The sequence below is a fragment of the Amblyraja radiata genome, chromosome 10 (assembly GCF_010909765.2).
Source record: "Amblyraja radiata isolate CabotCenter1 chromosome 10, sAmbRad1.1.pri, whole genome shotgun sequence".
NCBI lineage: Eukaryota > Metazoa > Chordata > Chondrichthyes > Rajiformes > Rajidae > Amblyraja > Amblyraja radiata.
Genome location: NC_045965.1, coordinates 6,514,540 through 6,536,119, shown reverse-complemented (window position 1 = coordinate 6,536,119; position 21,580 = coordinate 6,514,540). Strand labels below are relative to the sequence as shown.

Genomic DNA, 21,580 nt, shown 5'->3' with positions numbered 1-21,580 from the left:
TCTTAAATTCTGAACCAAGAATTGTAACGTTCTTTTTATAAACAGCCTTCACAAGGCAGATTTTAAAATGGGCTATGTTTCATTGTGGTCACACCATTATTTCTACTGCTAAATACAAACAGATCTTGTACAAACACCTATAAGTAATTTAAAATCGACCAAAGGCGAGATTCATGGGTTCAAACTATAATTCTGGTTGTGGTCACAGAATTGACCGATTAATCAACATATGTTTATACATCATGCACAGGAAGCTAGTTCTGAATAATTTAGTGCAAACCATCATGTGGAAGCTGAAGAAGTTAAACACTGGGTCCAGACAGTTAAATCTCATTGCAAACGTATAAGGTATGGCTCGGGCGTTTCCTACAGGAGTTGGTTGGATGCGGGGTCTCACATTGTTACGAACTGTAAGATCTGAACAAACTGATAAACATCCCAATGCCCGTCCCGGACCTAGTTGCTGTCCTCCGGATGATATCCATCTGAATGGAAAACTACTGCACATCACGTGTGTACAAACTGGTTTTGTTCCATCATAAACTGTTGCACCTCTCCTATTCGCACCAAAGGAGCATCGAAAGGGAGAAAGCGTTTATTGAAAATAAAGATAATGGTATAATACTCATAACGAGTGACTTGAATTTAGTAGTACCCTGAGATAACTACCTCTCCTCATGTTAATTTTTCACCTGAAGCACATGCTCTGCGTTGCATGCGCCTCTGATCATGTGAGGAAGGAGAAGAAGGGGGGGGGCTTAAACATTGATTTAAAACCTAGTAATTAAATTCTGGATTTGTACAGATCGACAGTTAACTCTGCGCGAACCTAACATCCTTTCAATGACTGAGTGGTATGGCGGGAGGTGGGGAAGCGAGCGGCAGAGTTTGTTAAAGCAAAAATATGTCATTATCAGACGAGTAATAGAAACAAACGCTATTTAACACAGGGACACCAATCAGAATAAAAAATCCAGAAAGTTTACCGGGTGAATGCGACAGAAACTTAGAGTCAAACAATGGATTTTTTTCTCTCTCTCTCTCTCTATTTGGACTTTAAAGCGAGTGCTGTATTCTGTGCCAGGTTTTTGCAGCAGCCGCCGAGCGGGGGGATGCTGTGCTAACCCGGAATAGTGGGAGGGAGGGAGGTGGGTGGGTGGTTAGAAACTGCTGGCTGTGCCGCTTCTAGGCTGCCCGCTGTGGATGTATCGGTTCAGCCGACCAATGGGTGCAGCGGGTGTGTGTATCCAACTGGCCAGGTCCCGCCCCCCTGCCCGGACTTGATTGGCTAAGGGGGAGCCGTCCGCTGGGGAGACGTCACTGGCGGCGGCTGATTGGGCGAGGGTGGTGTCACTCAGGCGTGTGGGGGCGGGGCCGGGCCGGGGCGGGACTTTGCGCTGCGCGGACGCGGCGCTTTCTGCTGCTGGAGTTGAGCTGCGCTGGGCGGTGCTTTTTGCTTTTTGCTGTCGGGGCTGAGTTGAGTTGAGCTGCGCTGGGAGGCGCTTTCTATTGCTGGAGCTGCTTTGGGCGGTGCTTTCTGCTTGTGGAGCTGAGCTGAGCTGAACTGCGCAGCGCTGGGCCGGGCCGGGCTGGGCTAGGCTAGGCTGGGCTAGACTAAGCTAAACTAAACTAAGCTGGGCTGGGCTGCGTGCGGACGGACGGGACGCGGCGATGGGGTCGCCCCGGGTTTGATGCTTTGACAGGTGCCCGACGCCAGGCAGCTCCTTCCCCCCCCCCCCCCTAGAAAGAAAGCATGTTCGCCAAAAGCAAAGGCTCGGCGGTGCCCTCGGACGGACAGGCACGAGAAAAGTAAGTTTATTTTATCTTTGTTGCTGGGATAAATAGGAAATTTCTCAGCTTTTGCAGGCTCCCCGAGCTGGGCAGCGACCGCTGCAATTCCCGGGGATTCAATTGCTTTTCGCTATTATTATTATTATTATTATTGTTATTTGCTTCTGACTCGCACGCTGTGCGTTTCCGCTTCTTTGCAGAAACTGGGTTAAAGATTGTGTCCGGCGGGTTTAGCTGGGTGCAACGCCGCTCGATGACACCCCCCCCCCCCCTTTCCATCCTCTCACTTGCTCTCTCTCTCGCTCCGCATTCCTGCTGTAATAAATAGATAGCCTTGTAACCAGCTTCTTTGTGTCCCCTTCGCCTGCAGGTTGGCTCTGTACGTGTACGAATATCTGCTTCATGTCGGGGCACAGAAATCTGCACAGACCTTCCTCTCAGAGGTAACTGTATGTCTCCATCACTCCGCTTTAGCCTTTGTTTCTCAGGCGGACAATCTCGCCTCCATTTTGAATTGTGTTAACCTTTTGCCATTTATTGTGGCTACAAAACAAAAAAAAATCTATTCAACTGACTAGTTTTGAATACTGACTTCCCCCGCCAATAACCCTTCCTCTCCCTGTTTTTCACCTGCGCTTATTCTGAGTTTAAAACAAAAATTTGGTTTACAGATACGATGGGAGAAAAATATTACATTAGGAGAACCTCCTGGGTTTCTACACTCCTGGTGGTGGTGAGTAGACAATTTTAAGTGTCCCACAATGGGTTTGTGCAGAGTTCCCATCATTGCACCCAGTGTTAAATATATTCCATGATACCTTGATTCTATTTAACTTTTAGGCAACATTAAAACATGATAAAGAGGGATCAACGCAAAAGGCTACAGTAGCAACAGGCATCCCTTGATAAAATTAAAGTTTTGGAAATGATTAAATGTCATATAATAAATAGTTCATATATTTTTAAATCAACATACTAGATTGTTTACAATCTGCGCCACGCAATATGATAGGATTTGAAATGTGCAAAATGTTGTCAATTAGTGTTAAAAACGTTTCTTTAAGGTGTAATGTGTATGAATGATAGTTGTGTTGTTGGTTTTAAGACTTTGGGAACTGTGTGTAGATAGATGTGTAGGTGTAATTTTCTCTTACAATCATTCTTTGATCTTGTTACTGTGTGAAAAGTGCCTGTGTTTAAGATGGTTATTAGAACTGGCAGGTAATAACATTGTTTCAGTTGTTATCTAGACCTTGGAAATTGCATCAGGCATGGGGAGCAGGTCAGAAGGAAGCATCTTACAATTTTTTTTACCTTGATAAAGAATGTTTGGCCTTTTTGTTAAGGTGGAATTAATTCCACAGTGGCTGTCAAAAATCTCATCCCAGCAGCCATTCTTGAAGTCCAGTCATGTTAGCTGACAGAGGTGTCCATCAATATTAAATATTTCAGCATTACTTTTTGCTTGGGTTCTTGCCCAGCATTGATTCAAATATCTGTTAACTTGAATGGAGGCAATACTTATTAACTACCTCTGTTCCACTGTCCTCCCCAATTCAACTCAGTACAGGCTGGCGTATCAGATGTGTTTTCTATGAATTGTGTCCTCACCAGGATGACTTTATTGCAGTTAACTTTGCTTGTTGGTATTTAGATGGATAGGACAATATGGTGGAGTCTCTCTATTTGCCATCAGTGGGATCTTAATTGGCTGAAACCTGAATTGGAAACTACATAGCAGTTGCAAGAGAGATGTCTAAACAGGAATGTTTAATTGCTTTTTGAATAAATGATATTTTGATGTGGAGTTTTGTTGCATGCGTTTGTCTATAGCAGACCATGTCAATTGCCATTGGGTTAGTGTCAATAAATATTTACTGATTTGTATACGTTTACATGTAAAATACAGATTTAGTTTAGTTCATGAGTCAGTTTGCTTGTACCTCCATAATTTGCTGTGGGCACGTTTTCCTTTCTCATTGGGAAAAGTATTATTTTGCTTGGTAACTCCATGCAATGTCAGTCCTCATAGCTACACTGGACGTTATGTTTGGGATCCATTTCTTTCTGGGATGTGATATTTTTCAATACTGAATGTCGTGCAGTGAGAGTTAAATCATTGGAATGTAATAATACATTACTTGGAATATTGAGCAAAGGCAAAATGTTGGAGTAACTCACTGGGTCAGGCAGCATCTGTGAAGTTATTGGATAAATAAAGTTTTGGTTTGGAACCCTTCTTCAAAGTATGAAGAAAGGTACCAACCAAAAATATGAGTCCGAAGAAGGGTCCCAACCCAAAACATCCCCAATCCATTCCCTCCACAGATGCTGCCAGACCCTCTGAGTTACTCCAGCACTGTTTCGCTCAAAATTCCAGCATCAGGCGGCATGTCCATGGAACATTACTGTAGAAAAATACACCATTTTATTTTTAGCTGTATTATTGCAACATTTGATCAACTATTTTCCTTCATTCTTTGGTAGTCTGGCACAAATATTTGAACGTTTTCCTGCCAGTTCTAGATACTCAGCGGTACCGATATTCCTTGTTTACGTGAATACATCTGTTCATCGGTGGGACAAAGTTTGTGAATCATGGATACTGTAATCTGGTTGTTAAATACATTCCAATTCCAATTCATTTCTAGTGGCGGCACAAAAGTGTACTTATTGTACTTTCTAACTTTCCTATTGATTGATCTATTTCTTGTTTCAGATGTTATTGACTTGTGCTTTTGTAGGACTATGAGTAGACACCGAGTGTTTGGAACTCCTTGTGTTTCTCGGTTGAACTTTTGGAAAAACTCTTTGGACTTCATCTGGTCTGGAAATATCATCTTTGTAACCAAGAATAGGAATTGGTTAACACATTTTGTTTATATCCCTAATGTTCTGGTGAAAAGACTACCAGAGATGCTGCCTGTCCCGCTGAGTTACTTCAGCATTTTGTGTCTATCTTCGGTGCATCTGCAGTTCCTTCCTGCACACTTCAAGAGTCAAGTCGAGAGAGTTTTATTGTCATGTGTCCCAGATAGGACAATGAAATTCTTACTTGCTGCAGCACAACAGAATATGTAAACATAATACAGAATGGGAGATAAAGTTCAGTGTGTCCATAGACCATATATATACAATAAATAAACAGATAAAGTTCAATAGTAATGAAAGACTGTTATTGTTCAGAGCTTATTTGATGTTGTGTTTAATAGCCCGATGGCTGGGGGGGGGGGGGAAGAAGCTGTTCCTGAACCTGGATGTTACAGATTTCAGGCTCCTGTATCTTCTTCCCGATGGCAATGGAGAGATGAGTGCGTGGGCAGGATGGTGTGGGTCTTTGATATTGGCATCTCTTTTGAGGCAGCGACTGCGATAGATCCCTTCGATGATGGGGAGGTCAGAGCCGGTGATGGACTGGGCAGTGGTCACAATTTTCTGCATTCTTTTCCGCTCCTGGACGTTCAAGTTGCTGTACCAGGCCACGATGCAGCCAGTCAGTATGCTCTGCTGTGCACCTGTAGAAGTTAGAGAGAGTCCTCCTTGACATACCGACTCTCTGTAAACTTCTCAGAAAGTAGAGGCGCTGATGTGCCTTCTTCATAATTGCATCAGGAAAGATCTTTGGAAATATGCATGCCCAGGAATTTGAAGTTTTTGACCCTTTCATGTTTTTGATTACTGTTCAGTCTATTGCCAGCGCTAGTACTAATGCAAATGTGACAGTGGTGCAAGGCATTGCATGTTCATTCTCAGACAGCTCCTCCACCTTCCCCTACTGTGATTGTGATGTTGCCTAGGTTGTTAATGTGAGGAGTTCAGTGAAGGCAGTATGTTGTGGAATTTAACGGCATAGGCTGGGAGCAAATTGTCCAAAAACGCAGTGTTTAATACGATTTAAGTTTGATTCTTACTGATCACAATAACCAGGTTCAGCCTGCAACTTGGGTAATGTCTGTGTAGGCACTGGGGTGCCATAAATGTCCATGGTGACACTTGAGATAGGGAGATGAACAACTGGGTAGAGATGATGATTGTTGACTATCAACTTGTGTTCGAAGGGCGTGTTGTGTTTGTGTGTGGTTTTAAATGTCTGCTTTATGTAATTATCTGAAATATATTCTTGTGCACTACTTTGTTACCTTTTGTGTCTGAAGTGTCCAGATATATTTTGTAATCTTAATCGTGCAACCTGGTAATGGTGAATGAGGGGGATTATTGTCAAAAAACATCAACTGAAATAGTAGTCGCCCTGCGATTTAAGGATTGAGATAATAATTATAAGGTGGTAAAAACATGTTTTGGTTAAACATTGAGGGGTGACTCATTAAAAACTGTAATTGATACTTGGACTGGTTTACCGACTTTTGTCCAAAAGACGGTGTTATCCATTTAATGGATTAAACTGGGGCAAACAGGTGTCCTCTGTTTATTTGGGAATCAGTATGTTAATTTGGTAAAGAGATAAGGGACCTGGTGGAAGAGCTGGAAGCTGTGGTTTAGATTTTTTGCTTGCAGCTACTGCTGCTTGTTGCAACATATCTTGATAAGAATTGTTGCATCGGGAGAGTGTTTTGGTTTGAATTTGAGTTGATGGTGACATGGGGTGGGGGAGCAACTTGTGTGCACCATGGTGTTTATGACAGTGCAAGCAGTCTACTTAAAATGAGGCAGGATTTCATTTTGAGAGCTGTGGAGAGGGTAGAGTACAAGTTGAAGAGATATCGGGGGAACATTAATTATATGAAGTTATGACAAACTAGCTGGCAAATTAATGGGTTCTGTCAGGTGAATGTTTTGGTAGAGCACGTGCTGGTACAGGCCGACCTAGGTTGGAACCAGGGATTTGTTAATGTGCAGCACACAGCATGGATGGATGGATGCCTTGAAGTAGAATGAGAAGCTGCTGCATTCGAATTATAGATGTTTTCTTGCAGGTATTTCAGTTAAAGGCCATGAACCTTCATTTATTATTACTCAGCGTAAACAATCCAAGCGTTTTTACTCTTATTTTTTTTTTTAATGTCATTTCATTAAGTTATAAATTGTAACTGATCTTGGAAGATTCAATACTTATAAGCTTGTTTTTTCCCATCAAGTATTATGATTTGCCTGAGTCAGCATTTTATAATATGTGAAATTAATTGTCTTTTCTTTTCCCCTTCAGTGTATTTTGGGATCTTTACTGTGCAGCTCCTGAAAGACGAGACACGTGTGAACATTCAAGTGAAGCAAAAGCCTTTCATGATTATGTGAGTTAATTAAAAGTTCTTCATTTTTTTTCAAAACATGTTGTCATTTGTGTGATCACTTCCTGACAGGACCATGTTAATGTTTGACACAGAATCTAAACTTTTGGGGAGGACAAATTTCATTGAGAAATCTGTGCGAATTGCAGAATCTGTTGTAAAACTCTTTGGCGGAAAGAATGGACACAATCGATTGTGATTTTCTTGCTTCAATATCCTCAAGTTGACTTGCAAGTGAATTAGTTTTAATGTATTTGTTGCAAGACCTATTGACCATGCTTAAAAAAAATGCAAGTGGAAATCATTGTTTTAAAGTGGCATTAAATCTGTCATCGTTTCTGGTGGACGTATTAATGTCAATACATCTTGTTTTAAGAATATTTGAGATTGGAATTTTGTGTCGAAAGTTTGAAATGTAGTTGCAGTATGAACATGATGGTTCGTTTTTGGTTACTGTCCTGCCTGCATACTGGTACATGTAATGATTTTCAGCAGGTGCCTGGAGGACTTTAATGCAATGACTCCAAGAACACTCTGCTTTGAATTCAAGCTCTGTTATCGAAGCATTCAGGATTGTATATTGAAGATTGCTCTGCATAATTTAAGAACCTGCTATTATAATGTGTTCATCACAGAATGCAAATCATTTTATGCAGATGGAAAATAACTTTTTTAATGGGTTTGATGAAAAAGAAACTTGTGTAGTTTGATACAAATTTACCGTGAAATTGTCGTTTTGAAACAATGAGAAATTATGTACTGGTGAGAAAGAGCTGTATTGAGGGAAGTTTTGTGAGGGGGGGGGGTTGCTCGGTGAATGGCATTGTTCACGTATGGATCTGTGGTGATACGTGCTCTGCACAGTTCATCTTGGACACGGAGCCAAGATTGAATATGCTAGTAAATTATATTATAAAAGACTTCAACATGAAGCTTATGCTTGAAGAACAAGCAGCCTTTTTGTGGGTGTATTCTATTTTGGAAAAATATGATTGTTGGTATATCTAAAGCCGTTTCAAGAATTAGTTTACATAAGTGCTTTTATTTCAAATTAAATAATTGGATCTTGTCTCCGCTCGTATGCAGACTATTTGGGTTTAAAATATGGTAAAACCAATGTGAAGTTCTGAATGTATGGGATGCCTGCCAACAGATGTTATGCGATGCTTTTTAATCCTGCTGTTGCTCGTTGGCATAGTCGGTAGTGTAACCATGACTGGTGATATATCACTGGTTCAGCTGAGTTGAGGTCTGTCATTTGCTTGCTAATGGAACACGATACAGAGTCTGTGCCTGTGTAAGAGTACCTTCCCAGCATGGCTACTAGAGACTAGAACATGTATAACCCTGGCAGAAGATTTTGTGCGTTGGCTAGGTGACAGCAAACTGTTTATGATTAACTGCACTGCAGGTGGAACTCAGCGGTTGAAACCTGGCTAAAATGACCAGTTCAGTAACAGTTTACCAGGCTTGTAGGAAAAGGTGTTAAAGCGCATATGCTCTTTGATTTTTGCATTACTGCCCTGTTCTGCAATGTATTAAGGCAATACATTAGTGACCATGCAAATTATGCACATTCTATCTTGTTATATTATCTATTCAACCACTTTATTTAGTGGAACAAAATAACTGAATTTCTTGTCCTTTAAAATTAGTTTACATGGAAAAAGATTGTCAGTATATTTAGATCCTTCATTGTTAAAGTCACATCTGTATATCAACGTGTTTATTACATCAGCAGGTTTCACATTTATTTTGCTGTCATTAATAATAATGGAAGCAACAAACAAACGATTTTAATTGGTCACCACAAATGTGTAGGTAGCACAGCTTACTATGAGAATGAAAACCTACGAAACTGTTTACTGTTATAAGGTTGGGGTGAGGTGTGCAAACTGAGGATATTTAATGTGTAAGAAGGAACTGCAGATGGTGGTTTAAACTGAAGATAGACACAAAAGGCTGGAGTGACTCAGCGGGACAGGCAGCATATCTGGAGAGAAGGAATGGGTGATGTTTCGGGTCAAGACCCTTCTTCAGGCTGGAGTCTGAAGAAGGGTTCTCGACCTGAAACATCACCCATTCCTTCTCTCCAGAGATGCTGCCAATCCTGCTGTCACTCCAGCTTTTTGTGCCTATCTGAGGATATTTAATATTCTACGAGTTGATTTCAACTCGGTTGGACCTCTCTACAGGTAAAACAAAGATGTGTAGTGGTAAATTGAAGATGCTCAATTTGGACTTATACTGATGCTTAAGTTGTACAATCAAGGATTTTGTGGTGATGCGCTAAGTTATGTCGGGCTTATTTGTGATGTGCCTCTTTGATGACCCTCGGACTATCCCCCTGATTGGGCTTTGCTGGCTTTATCTGCACCAATCATTATTCCTTTATCATGTATCTATACACTGTAAATGGATCGATTGTAATCATGTATTGTCTTTCTGCTGACTGGTTAGCACGCAACTAAAGCTTTTCACTGTACCTGTGACAAACTAAACTGATCTTACCAAGTTGGCTATTTTGGATTGGGGTGGCAGCAGGGAAATAGGCCCTTTGGCCCAACTCATCAACACTGACCAAGCTGGCCTATCTAAACTAGTCTAATTTGCACACATTTGGTCCTTATCCCTCTCATCCTTTCCAATCCAAGCGTGTTTTAAATGTTATATAGTACCTGCCTCAACTATCTCCTCTGGCAGCTCGTTTCATATCCCACCACCCTCTAAGTAGCAAATTTAACCCCTTTGGTTTGTATTAAATCTTGCCCCTCTCACCTTAAACATGTCCTCTTGTTTTTGATTCCCCTGCCCTGGCTAAAAGCATGTGCATTCACCCTATGTATTCCTTCATGATTGCATATACCACTAAGGTCACCCTTCAGCCTCCTGCACTCTAGGAAATAAAGTCCTTGCCTGCCCAACCTCTCCCTGTAGCTCATCCCCTCATGTTTTGGCAACTTCTCATGAATCCTCTCTGCACTCTTGCCAGCTTAAAGACATTACGTTGATGAGATCAATAGTAAGCTTGGCTAAGATAGAGGGCTCACTGATTGAGAATGCCATCAACTTTGGGTATCAACTTGGTGCCCATGGTTGGACTGGCTGTTAAGTCTTTTTTTTTGTATGAATGTCAGATGCTATCCTTGCCCATGTAGATTTTTCTGAGAGTTTCAATTCCATGGCCACTGAAATTCTCTTCTGAATGAAACAATTGAAGGGTGAATGACATGCCCAAGAAAATGCTGCTTTTAATGGATGTGTTAATGGATTATAGCAAGGCTGCAATTAAAAGAAGAAGCACTGTGCCTCTGGAACTGCCAGTGTATGAATGCTTAAAGGATCTGAAAATTTGCTTTCTGTATACCCATTTGGATAAATTGCACAGTGGAATACCAACTTCTACAGTGAATCGTTCAAAATCAATGTTTGCCATAAATATGTACTCTGTGAATTATGGGTTTGTACATCTAGTGTGCCATCCTAGTAGTTGGGTTCCAGGAGTAAATGTCGCAACTGGAACCAACTCGGATCATTGCCAATTTCCAATGGGTTGTACACAGTTATGCTTTGAAAACATACGTTCCTTCTGTGTAAAACATGGGTCGCAAATTGTTTCCTGTTCTGCTTCATCTCAAGCTCTCAATAGGATTCAAGCCCAAATTCAGCTTTAACAGAGTACAACAGTATGGCCACGAGTTATGTGTCAATGGATTGTTTGGCTGCAGGAACAGTAGCAAAGCCTTTGTTTTAGCCTTCTCACAATGTTGAACAGAAGGGATCATTAGAGAAAGGTTGGGCACAAGTGTCGGTCTTGGAACGTGACGTTAATTATCCTAATTGCTGCTGAGATAACCAGAGTGGGACTTGAATTTGAGACCTTCTTGTACCAGACTTTACATGATGTGCTTTACCTCCTAAGAATCGGAGGATGTGTGTAGTTTATGATTGCCTTGTAATATCAGCTGCAGTTGTATGCACTTGTTCAGTGGTTTAGAAAGAGACAGCCATTTGTGGTGTACATGTCACTTTCTCGAATGACTGCGACGGACAACTAGCAGTTAGGGTGGGGTTTATTAAAACCATTTATTTAGGTCAAGTACATGTCATTCTTGTTGCCAGCCCAGGAGCCAGTGACCTTAGTTGGGATGAGACAGCAAGTGTCAGCAGTATTTGGGACGGGTTCTGGCTTGGCAGTTGGTTGAGTGCAATCTTTCTGCATCACTGAGGGTTTTGTTCATTACTAACTCGTGCCGCCAATAGATATATTGCTTATGTCCCTACTGAGGTTGCCTACGTCGAGTAAAATTGTCTCTTGCTCTCCAGGTATGAGTGTCTCCAGACCACAATGGTACACTGCTATGTACCGTTGTGTACTGGTTCATTGTCACGCTTTCTGTGCACATTTTGCTGCGACTGTCATTGTGGGTACAGCTTGGTGTAATACATCGCGTAACTTCGGCCAACCAAACCATTACGTGTATAATTGAGAGTTTCACTTTCTGAGGTTTGAGCTTCATTTTGTGGAAGATTTTTTTACTTTGACTAGCAATAAACCAGTTAGTTGCTGTGGTTTATAATTGCAATTGGTTGTAGCTGGACCGTGACATTCAGATGTAATGGGTAACTGCCAAGTTGGCTTGGCTTTGTTTTGAATTATTGTGCATAGTTCACTAAAAATTGGTTTGCAAACTAGTGAAAATAGAAAGATTTAACTGGAATAAAATGAAAATAGTTAACTGGATATAACTTTTCATTGTGTAGTAATGTGCAATTACCAATGTTTTCCAATTTGCTGCTATGTTTGGTTTTAATTTAAAAAAATATTGTGCAGAATGTTCACGGGGAAATTTTGTGCAGATAATAGAAAATGGTGATGGATGACAGAATGATCAACAAGAATCAATACAAGCTGAAGCTTTCACAGGGTTTGAACTTGGGCCCTTACAGGTCATTGCTCTGTTCTACACAAGATAATAGCTATTAAATATCTTGGATAAGTGGACTTTCTCTCTTTTTTGCGTGCCTTAGCAGATGCTGTTAGGAGCTTGCGGAAGATATCTCAGCAAATCTGATTCAATATCAACATCTATTCAGAGAAAGCCACTGAATGTCCTTTACCCTTGATTTTTTTTTTTTTTGTTGAGGGCCATTTTTGTGATCCTATTATTACTCTGGCTGGGTTCAGCAAACTCTGCCTGCCCCATGTGGAAATTGTACTTGGGCTTTCTATTCAGCACTTCACAGACAGTGAAGCACATTAGAATGTCTTAATGTCTCAGCCGACGCTGTACAAATGCAGAACGTTATGGCTCAATACAATGTAACTTGCTGATTTATTGTCTCCAGCACTGGAGGAGCTTGTGAATTGCCTTTCAGACAGCCACTTTTCTGGCAGTTTAAAAATTTGTAAATCTGGGGAACAGATTGGATAAGTGCAGAATTTACTGAAGCTGTATAGCAAGGGAAATACACTTTATTAGAGCCTTGAGTTGTGGGGCCAACTGGGAGCTATTCCTTTTCTCCATATTCTAACGTAGTCTTCAGTCAAGGCTCAGCGATGTTTGTTAAACATCCAGGTTGATCTGACATATTTCCAGCTTCAAATTCCTGGGCTTTAACATCTCTGATGACCTGTCCCAGGCCCAGCATGTAGATATAATCACAAAGAAAGAATGCCAGCCCCTCTACTTTCCTGGAACTTTAAAGTGATTCAGCATGTCACTGAATATTATTACAAACCTATACAGATTTGCTGTATGGAGAAAGTCTTCTGACTGGCCAGGTACAGCAATTCCAATGCACTGGAACTGCAGTGTGTGGTGAAGGCAGCATCCATCATGCACGATCCTCACTGCTTGCTGTTATCCTTGGGCAGGAGGTAGAGAAACCTGAATTACCACCACCACCAGCCTCTGGCAGCCAGCATCATCAGAGACCCACACCACCCTGGCTACATACTCATTTCACCCCTGCCATCGGGGGAAAAAAGGTATAGGAGCCTGAAAACTTAACGTCCAGGTTCAAGAACAGCTTCTTCCTTACAGCCATTAGGCTGTTAACCACTGCAGCCTCAAAGAAGCTGAACTACATAGACTATTATTGTTATTGCACTATTATTTATTTTTTATATGGGTGTGTGTGTGTACACACTGAACTTTAGTTTTCTCATTTATTATTTTGTGTACAGTGTACTATGTTTACATATTCTGTTGTGCTGCTGCAAGTAAGAATTTCATTGTTCTACTTCAACAACAGAACACAGTTGACCTCTTGCACTATATCATGTATTTGTTTTCTATGTGTTTTGCACTAAAGCGATTTTCTTTTCGCTGTCTTGTAAAATTTATAAATGCATTTTTCTTTCATGTGGCCTGCTCCTGTTGCCTGTAATGTTGCTGCATTACAGGCAACATCTTGTGCATATGACGATAAGTGTGACTATTTTTGATACAAAAGTGAAGTTGTCAATTCAACACAGTGGAAATTTAAGTGGGTTACGTTGGGGAAAAACGGGGGAAATGTTTTATCCTTTTAGGATGGAGAAATGTTCCGGCAGGCTTGTTCATCTGGATTTGAAAACTAAGTCTAGGTTAGAGTAGAATGTCAGAGTTAGATTGTGTGATGCAAATGAGACTGTCACCTGTGGTCTGTTTTACAGTTGTACTTGTTTGAAAGACTGGTAAATTATTTCAATCACTTGCAGTGTTACACTTGTGGAATCTTAGATGTAGTATCAATGATGCAATTAAACAGGTAATACAAATTGCAAATCCCATATTTGATCATTGACCTGATTGATGAATTTGACTAAGATGTTGTGAGGAATAACATGAGATACACGCAAGTGAACTAGATACAAGATGCTGGAGGAGCTCAGCGGGACAAGCAGCATCTCTGTACAGAAGGAATAGGTGATGTTTCGGGTCGACACCCTTGTTCCGACTGATGATGGTGAACTAGATATTCTGCTTCGCATGGGTGCATGTGAAGATCTTATGCAATGTCTCAACGACCTAATACAATAGGAGTAGACTCCCCTTCTCAGCTCTTCCACAGCCCTCTGGCTCCTCTTCCTTTCTTCTACCCGCTCCCCCCCCATCCTCACATCAGTCTGAAGAAGGGTTTCGGCCCGAAACGTTGCATATTTCTTTCTCTCCATAGATGCTGCAGCACCCGCTGAGTTTCTCCAGCATTTTTGTTTACCTGCCATTGAATTTAATGTAATTGACAAGTTTAAAAAGATTATAATCAATTCTCTTCTCCAAATCATTGCTACATATTGTGAATGGATTTGACCCCAGCACTGGTGTCATCTAACATCCCAATTAAGATCCCCTTTATTCCTTTTTGTTTCCTGTTTGTCACCCAGTTTTCCGTCCATGCCAGTGGATTCCCATGTGCTTTAATTTGCTTTAATTTTCCACTTTAACCTCATGGTGGTTAATCAAAGACCTTCTGACGTTGCAAAGCCGACTTGTGTTCCAGCCATTCGTTACAGATGTTCGCTCTCAGGGAATTCGCACATTACTGCCCAAAAGTCTTCAATGCACAATAAATTTCACACTTACAGAATTGTAAATAAATACAAAATGTGCAAATAAAAGTATTGTGTTCAATTGGTGCTTTTAGTCACTCAGAATCATTGAACAAAAAGATTTGGATATGACGTTACTGCATCAATTGGGTTGGCAGTTAGAGCTGAGTACCTCCTTTACCTTGCCCTCTGCAGTGATGATGTGAACAGATACATAGAAACATAGAAATTAGGTGCAGGAGTAGGCCATTCGGCCCTTCGAGCCTGCACCGCCATTCAATATGATCATGGCTGATCATCCAACTCAGTATCCCGTACCTGCCTTCTCTCCATACCCTCTGATCCCCTTAGGCGCAAGGGCCACATCTAACTCCCTCTTAAATATAGCCAATGAACTGGCCTCAACTACCCTCCGTGGCAGAGAGTTCCAGAGATTCATCACTCTGTGAAAAAAGTTTTTCTCATCTTGGTTTTAAAGGATTTCCCCCTTATCCTTAAGATGTGACCCCTTGTCCTGGACTTCCCCAACATCGGGAACAATCTTCCTGCATCTAGCCTGTCCAACCCCTTAAGAATTTTGTAAGATTCTATAAGATCCCCTCTCAATCTCCTAAATTCTAGAGAGTATAAACCAAGTCTATCCAGTCTTTCTTCATAAGACAGTCCTGACATCCCAGGAATCAGTCTGGTGAACCTTCTCTGCACTCCCTCTATGGCAATAATGTCCTTCCTCAGATTTGGAGACCAAAACTGTACGCAATACTCCAGGTGTGGTCTCACCATACACTATTCATCTCTGGCAATTTCAGTGATGAAGTAGCCATGTTGAACTCTGACATTGGTTCCTTAAAGTAATTCCTCTGCCTTTTCCATGCTTCTACAAGTCATTGTGCAGGAAGGAACTGCAGATGCTGGTTATACACCAAAGATAGACACAAAATGTTGGAGTAACTCAGAGGGTCAGGCAACATCTCTAGAGAAAAGGAATAGGTGATGTTTCAGGACAAGACCCTTCTGCTTGGAAAAGTCATCTATTTCTTTTTTACTGAAATAATGCTGGGTTAATCCAACATTTTGTTTCTATCTTCCATGTCATTGCACTTTAGCCCATTGCCCCCTGAACTCATTCTACAGCACCATATTCCGATCAGTAGTTTTAGTTTTCTCCCTCCCTCCACGTTTAAATTGTGCCAATTTCAGCTGTAGGAGCTGTTCCATATTTATAGAATTTCAGAAAATGACAACCAATGCATCCACTGTTTCCATATCTTTCTATTTTTAATGTCTCTAAATTCAGATTATCAGGTCCACAAATTTTCCCAGCATTTTTTTTTATCTTACAAATAGCAATTTCATTTAATTGCTTTCAATTAGGCTCTTAGTTCTTCTGCGTGTCTTGGAAGTTGTGTCCTCATCTGTGAAGGCAACTAATGAATTTGCTTAATTTTTCTTCCATTTCTTTCTTCCATGATATAAATTATCCTGTTCGTGGCATTAATAATTTTTTAATGAGTAAAAGCTATTACGGTCCACTTTTATGCTCTGAGTTTACTCTCTTTTTTGCGCCCTTAACTGGTCTTTGTCCATTGTTGTTCCACAGATTCTCATCTGTTCCTATTCCTTGTGTTTGCTGCTTCCTCTGGAAACATTGACTCCTTTTTGGATCAAAGTAGCCATTGCCAATGCACAGTCGTGCTTTTCTGTGAAGCTTGCTGAGGTGCCGTGGCCAGTTCACCCATATATTTGTAGTTACCTATAACATTTAAGATGCTGGTTTTGCATTGCACTACTTCACTTTCCACCTTAATGAACAAACCGATCAGTCACTCTTCCCTAAATGATTTGACAGGACACAATTACTAACTAATCATTTATCTGCACCATACCCAAACTGGAATAGCCTGTGGTCAACTTCACTGCTTAAACTACTGCTCTAAAATAAAATCTACTACACACTCTACAAATTTATTATCCGTGATGATGTTATTGCTCATTTGGTTTGACCTGTCTATATGTATGGCTACCCATTTTAAATGATTCTCCAGTTTTTTGTTGTATGTTCCGTGTATTATCACTACTATTTGCTGGCAAAAGGACAACTTCCATCAATATTTACTGCCAAATCGACTCTCTGATTTTGGAGTGTACATCCTATCTTGTTATTTATGGTATACATACATTGCCATGCCACCCACCTTTTCCTTGTGGATCAGTTTTGGTGTCCATTGAAATCGTTGTTGGCCAGGCTGATCCACGACTGATGCCTACTTGATGGTCTACCTATGGGCACCTGAGTGTTTGTTTTGTGACCCAGTGAAGAATGAATGTCTTCAGAACAGCTTGTGCAGATGGCAACTGATAAGAAAATGTGGGAGATAAAGGCTTTAGCATGAAGCTAAGTGACAAGAACTGGTTCAAAACTGGTGGGTAAAAGTAAGTGGCATATTTTGACACCAAGATTTTGAACTGTTCTACCATCATATTTGGCAATGAATGGACTCAGTGGCCAATTGTGTGAATGTTGAAGTGAATAAAAGGGTCACGAGACTAAATGGGAGTGGGTAGGAAGGAATTGCAGATGCTGGTTTAAACTGAATTTAGACACAAAGCTGGAGTAATCTCTGGATTAAGCATTTCTGGAGAAAGGGCATAGGTGACGTTTCGGGTTGAGACCCTTCTTCAGACTCAAGTGGAAGTATCAGATTTTCAGGGTTGGGAAGAAACATATCTTGAATTTTTCTGCAAGTGAACCTCCGCGTCATTCTGCATAGATTCTTGATAAATTATATCAGTTCTGTGAAGTACGTGCAGTTTTTAGTATGTTAAGAACATTGATTCATGGTTTATTGACAGTACACTGGTTGACTTGGTGTAACTCTGCCTGATATTTTAATGCAGTTAATGTTGAAAATGCTTGTTCAAAATCTGGGGATATATTACAATTTACAGAATAATCCATTGCTATCTATTTCCCAGTTCCATTTGCCACTTGGTAGTGCTGCCACTAATGTGTTGCTGGAAGTGACTGGCATAAGATTAAGTTGTTGTGGCTTTAGTTTGATACCAAGGATCAATGGTGTCTCCTCACAATGGGAAACAATGTCAGGTTAATTGTCCATTGATAATTGTCTTGCTGTGTAGATGAATTGGGGGGGGGGGGGGGGGACACTACTGGAACATGTATCCAGTTTTAATTGAAAATGCCATCTGAAGAATACCTCTGGAAATGCGGTACAGTTTCTGCCAGGCCTTTTCTGTAGAAAGAGAAACAATTAATGTTTGTGTACATGACCTTTCATCCAAACTAACCTGAGCTTGTCCAACATTTTCTGTCTGAATCTAGTTGATGCCCAGTTACCAAGAATGGCACATGGGAAATTGTGAGTGCATTACAATAGAAACATAGAAAATAGGTGCAGGAGTAGGCCATTCGGCCCTTCGAGCCTGCACCGCCATTCAATATGATCATGGCTGATCATCCAACTCGGTATCCTGTACCTGCCTTCTCTCCATACCCCCTGATCCCTTTATTTGATTTGATCTGGCAAAAAACAAATTAGTTTGATGAGCCATTTAATTGCAATTGACGTTATGTAACTGCAGATCTTATACTAGAGTCCGTTACAGTACTTGCCTCGAATAACTCTTTTGAAGATCGTTCTATGTACCCACCACCATCTGAGTGAATGTCACCCCTTGGGTTCCTATTAAACCTTGCCCCTCTCATTTTAAATATCTTCTGGTTCTTGATTCCCCTATCTTGGGTAACATACTCTGTGTATTCACCCTATCTATTCCCCTCATGATTTTATACATCTCTAAGATCACCCCTCAGCCTCCTGCACTTCAAATAATTAAAATCATAAGTGATAGGAGTAGAATTAGGCCATTCGGCTCATCAAGTCTACTCTGCCTGATCTATCTCCCTCCTAACCCGATTCTCCCGTCTTCTCCCCATAACCCCTGACGTCCATGCTAATCAAGCATCTATCTCTGCCTTAAATATATCCACTGACTTGGCCTCCACAGCCTTCTGTGGCAAAGAATGCCACAGATTCACCACTTTTCGACTAAAGAAATTCCTCTGCACCTCCTTCCTAAAAGAAAGTCTTACAATTCTGAGACTATGAGCTCTAGTCCTGGAGTCTCCCACTATGTGGAAACATCCTCTCCACATCCACTCTAACCAAGCCTTTCACTATTCTAGTGATAAAGTATCAGCCTGACGAAACTTTCCATGTAGCTTAGGCCCTCGAGTCCCGGCAACATCCTTGTACTACTCTTGAACTTAATATATTGCCTCTTTTTCTCTCTGCTCTCTCAGAAGGGGTATTGGGATCTTTTGCATGACCATCTCCTGGTGCATCATCGAGGTAGTTATTCTTTGCATCTGTCATTCCATCTGTGTGTTTGTGGGGGTGGGGTGGGGGGGCCAGCAGGCTTAGTATTTTATGGAAGGCCAACCCTGGCCTCGGCTGATTTGCTCGTGCATTTTTCCAACATTGAAAGTGTTACCCATGCTCATGGTTTCCAGTTTCGAAGGTCTGAGGCCCAGTTATGGTCCAACATCCAACTGGTTAATTTACTGATTAAAGGGTTCTTGAGACCTTGCTTGTTTTGAAACCTGAGTGATACATAAATATAGAGGGCAAAAATATACCTGTTTTACCAAAATTAAGGCAAATAGGTAGATACTGTTTGTTCTTGTGTTTTTAATGACAAAATTATGAAAGATTACTTTGGATCCGTCAATGTGATTTTTTTTGTTTTTGTTTTATCTGTTTGCGTGCAAATTTCAATCTCATCCTCAACTTTCTCTCTATATCAAGCAACTAACTCTATGCTTCTTAAATCTTTACATACCCAGTGAAGGATCATCAAAATTCCCTGATGAGGCAGAAAGATGAAAAAACAGGTCACGTAAAGGATAACAGATTTAAAAAAAATCTTAAAAGTGCTGTCCCAAAGCTGTCTCTTAGTCGCCAAGTGCAAGATAATTGAATCTCAATAGTTCACAAACAGATGGAGCATTTGACAGAAGTGAGTAAAATTTAAAGAGCAGTGTGCAGTTCAATTCTGTTATCTCAGTTTAAAAAAGACTGGTGAAAAAGCTTCATTTGAGGGTTTTTTATGGTGCCTATAAATTTAGTTTGTCTTCCCTTCGTCATAAAATTACATAAATTAAACTACTGGCATTGAGTACTTAATTTGTTTTTGTCCTGGGTGCCCTATATCTTTTTGTATACATGTATATAAACCAGCATCTGCAGTTTGTTGAGTCCCCTATATAAATTGCCTCTCACGGCCAGGTTAAAATTTTCATGTCCTGTAAAGATTGCTGGGTGATTCTTGAATGAATCCATTTGGTCTTGAATATAAAGCTGTGATGTACAGTAGCAGAGCCTGAGTTTCAGCAACCAATGGTTTCTTCTCGGCCCTCCTCCTTCATAAATGTGGATTTGCTGTGTGCAAGTGTTTAGCGACAAGCCTGGTGATAGATACTTGTGTTTACCAGCTCATGTTCTCCTGCTTTACCCAAGTATTAGATGACGTTTTGGAGTATATAAATTTATCAAACATTTCCTGGCTGTGGAAGTTGCATAAAGTAAATGTTTGCTTCATTTAAATTTCAATCTATTGTCAAAAAATTGCAAAAATGAATTTAAATGGCGCGTGTCAGATTTTTAAAAACATGAAGTGTTAAGTGTAGAGAATTGAGTGGTCTTCTGAGTTCATCAGCAACAGCATGACGCTGGCCATGGCTTGATTTTTTTTTTTTTCTGTTCACTACCACAACAACATAAGATATGCCAATGGCTCAGGAATAACACCCAGTTCTCCATATGAACAACCTTCACCACTGTTGCCACTATCCTGAGTTTAAAATAAGTGTTTGTTTTGAGTAGCAGCAGCAGCAGAGCTGTTGCAAGGAGCGAGCTGCCTTTTGTTTGAAGAATGTTGCTCATTGTGATGTGGCCACGTGTAATAGGGGCCAACATTCAGATCTGCCTTTGTGTTAGTGTAGAGACGGCTAGTGCTGGCTAAGTTGCACTTTCAGGCATCTGACCCTCACTAGGGAATGGGTGGGTTTTGGAGGGTGGGATCAGGAGCCTTTTTTTTATGGGTAAAAAGCCGAGTTGCAAATTTGTAGCTTTTGGTGGTGTTTGGGCCTCTGTCCAGATTCTTTCCGCAGTCTCTAAAGGACAAAAGGAAGACAAAAGAGGGAGATTTGCAATTCGTATTGGAGGCTGCAGTATGACTTGCTTTATGAACCACGAAATAAAAAGCTCTGGTTATTTGGGCTCTTCTATTCAAACGGGGCATCTGTCCCTTGTGTGCTCTTGACAGAACATCGTAAACTCTATCCTGCTTTCTGAAGTGGTGTTGTATCTGGATTTATTTGCTTTTTTAGGTTAGAACGTTGGGGGAGGATCCGCATGCATAACCCTGTTAAAGATCGCTAGAAATTCCAGCGTTATATTCACAGTGGGGTGATGGGGATGGGGGTGTCAGTAAAGGACAAGAGAGGGTCATTCCACTTTCCACAACCAGTTTCAGTATTTGCTGAAATTGTTTTTGTATTTGTAAAATATTCACTTGATGAGTAGAGAGGAGCACAGCCTTTGCAAGAACCAGCTGCAGTTGAGTTTTTTGTTGTTGTTGTTGTGTGCTAAATAACCTATAGAAGAAACAAGGAACTGCAGATGCTGGTGTACAAAAAGAACAAGTGCTTAAGTAACACAGCGGGTCAGGCAGCATTTCTGGAGAAAGTAAATAGATGATATTTTGGGTCAGGACCCTTTTTCAGACTTGGGGCTGAAAAAGAGCATTGATCCAAAATGTCACCTATTTATGTTCTCCAGAGATGCTGCTTGACCTGCTGAGCTTTTCCAACCCTTTCATTTTTTTTTGCTAAATGACCTTTCTTAAGCTAGGGTCAGCATAATATCGAAGTGCAGATTGGTTTACTGCTATATTTTCACAGTTGTGAGTCTGATATTAAGAA

At 40.8% G+C, this 21,580-nt stretch overlaps 1 protein-coding gene across 8 annotated transcripts in view; it reads left to right on the top strand.

Annotated features, from left to right (window-relative positions):
* Positions 1-1,377: 1,377 nt before the first annotated feature.
* ssbp3 (single stranded DNA binding protein 3) overlaps positions 1,378-21,580 on the top strand; it is a 172,226-nt gene continuing 152,023 nt past the window's right edge. For 4 of the 8 annotated variants that reach the window (XM_033027922.1, XM_033027923.1, XM_033027918.1 and 1 more), the window contains exons 1-4: positions 1,413-1,809; positions 2,162-2,234; positions 2,463-2,524; positions 6,956-7,040. In XM_033027922.1, the coding sequence (XP_032883813.1) occupies positions 1,754-1,809; positions 2,162-2,234; positions 2,463-2,524; positions 6,956-7,040 (276 nt within the window). In that variant the 5' untranslated portion in view covers positions 1,413-1,753. Of the gene's footprint in view, positions 1,810-2,161; positions 2,235-2,462; positions 2,525-6,955; positions 7,041-21,580 lie in introns of all 8 variants that reach the window. The other 4 variants (XM_033027917.1, XM_033027924.1, XM_033027921.1 and 1 more) reach the window with 4 other exon arrangements.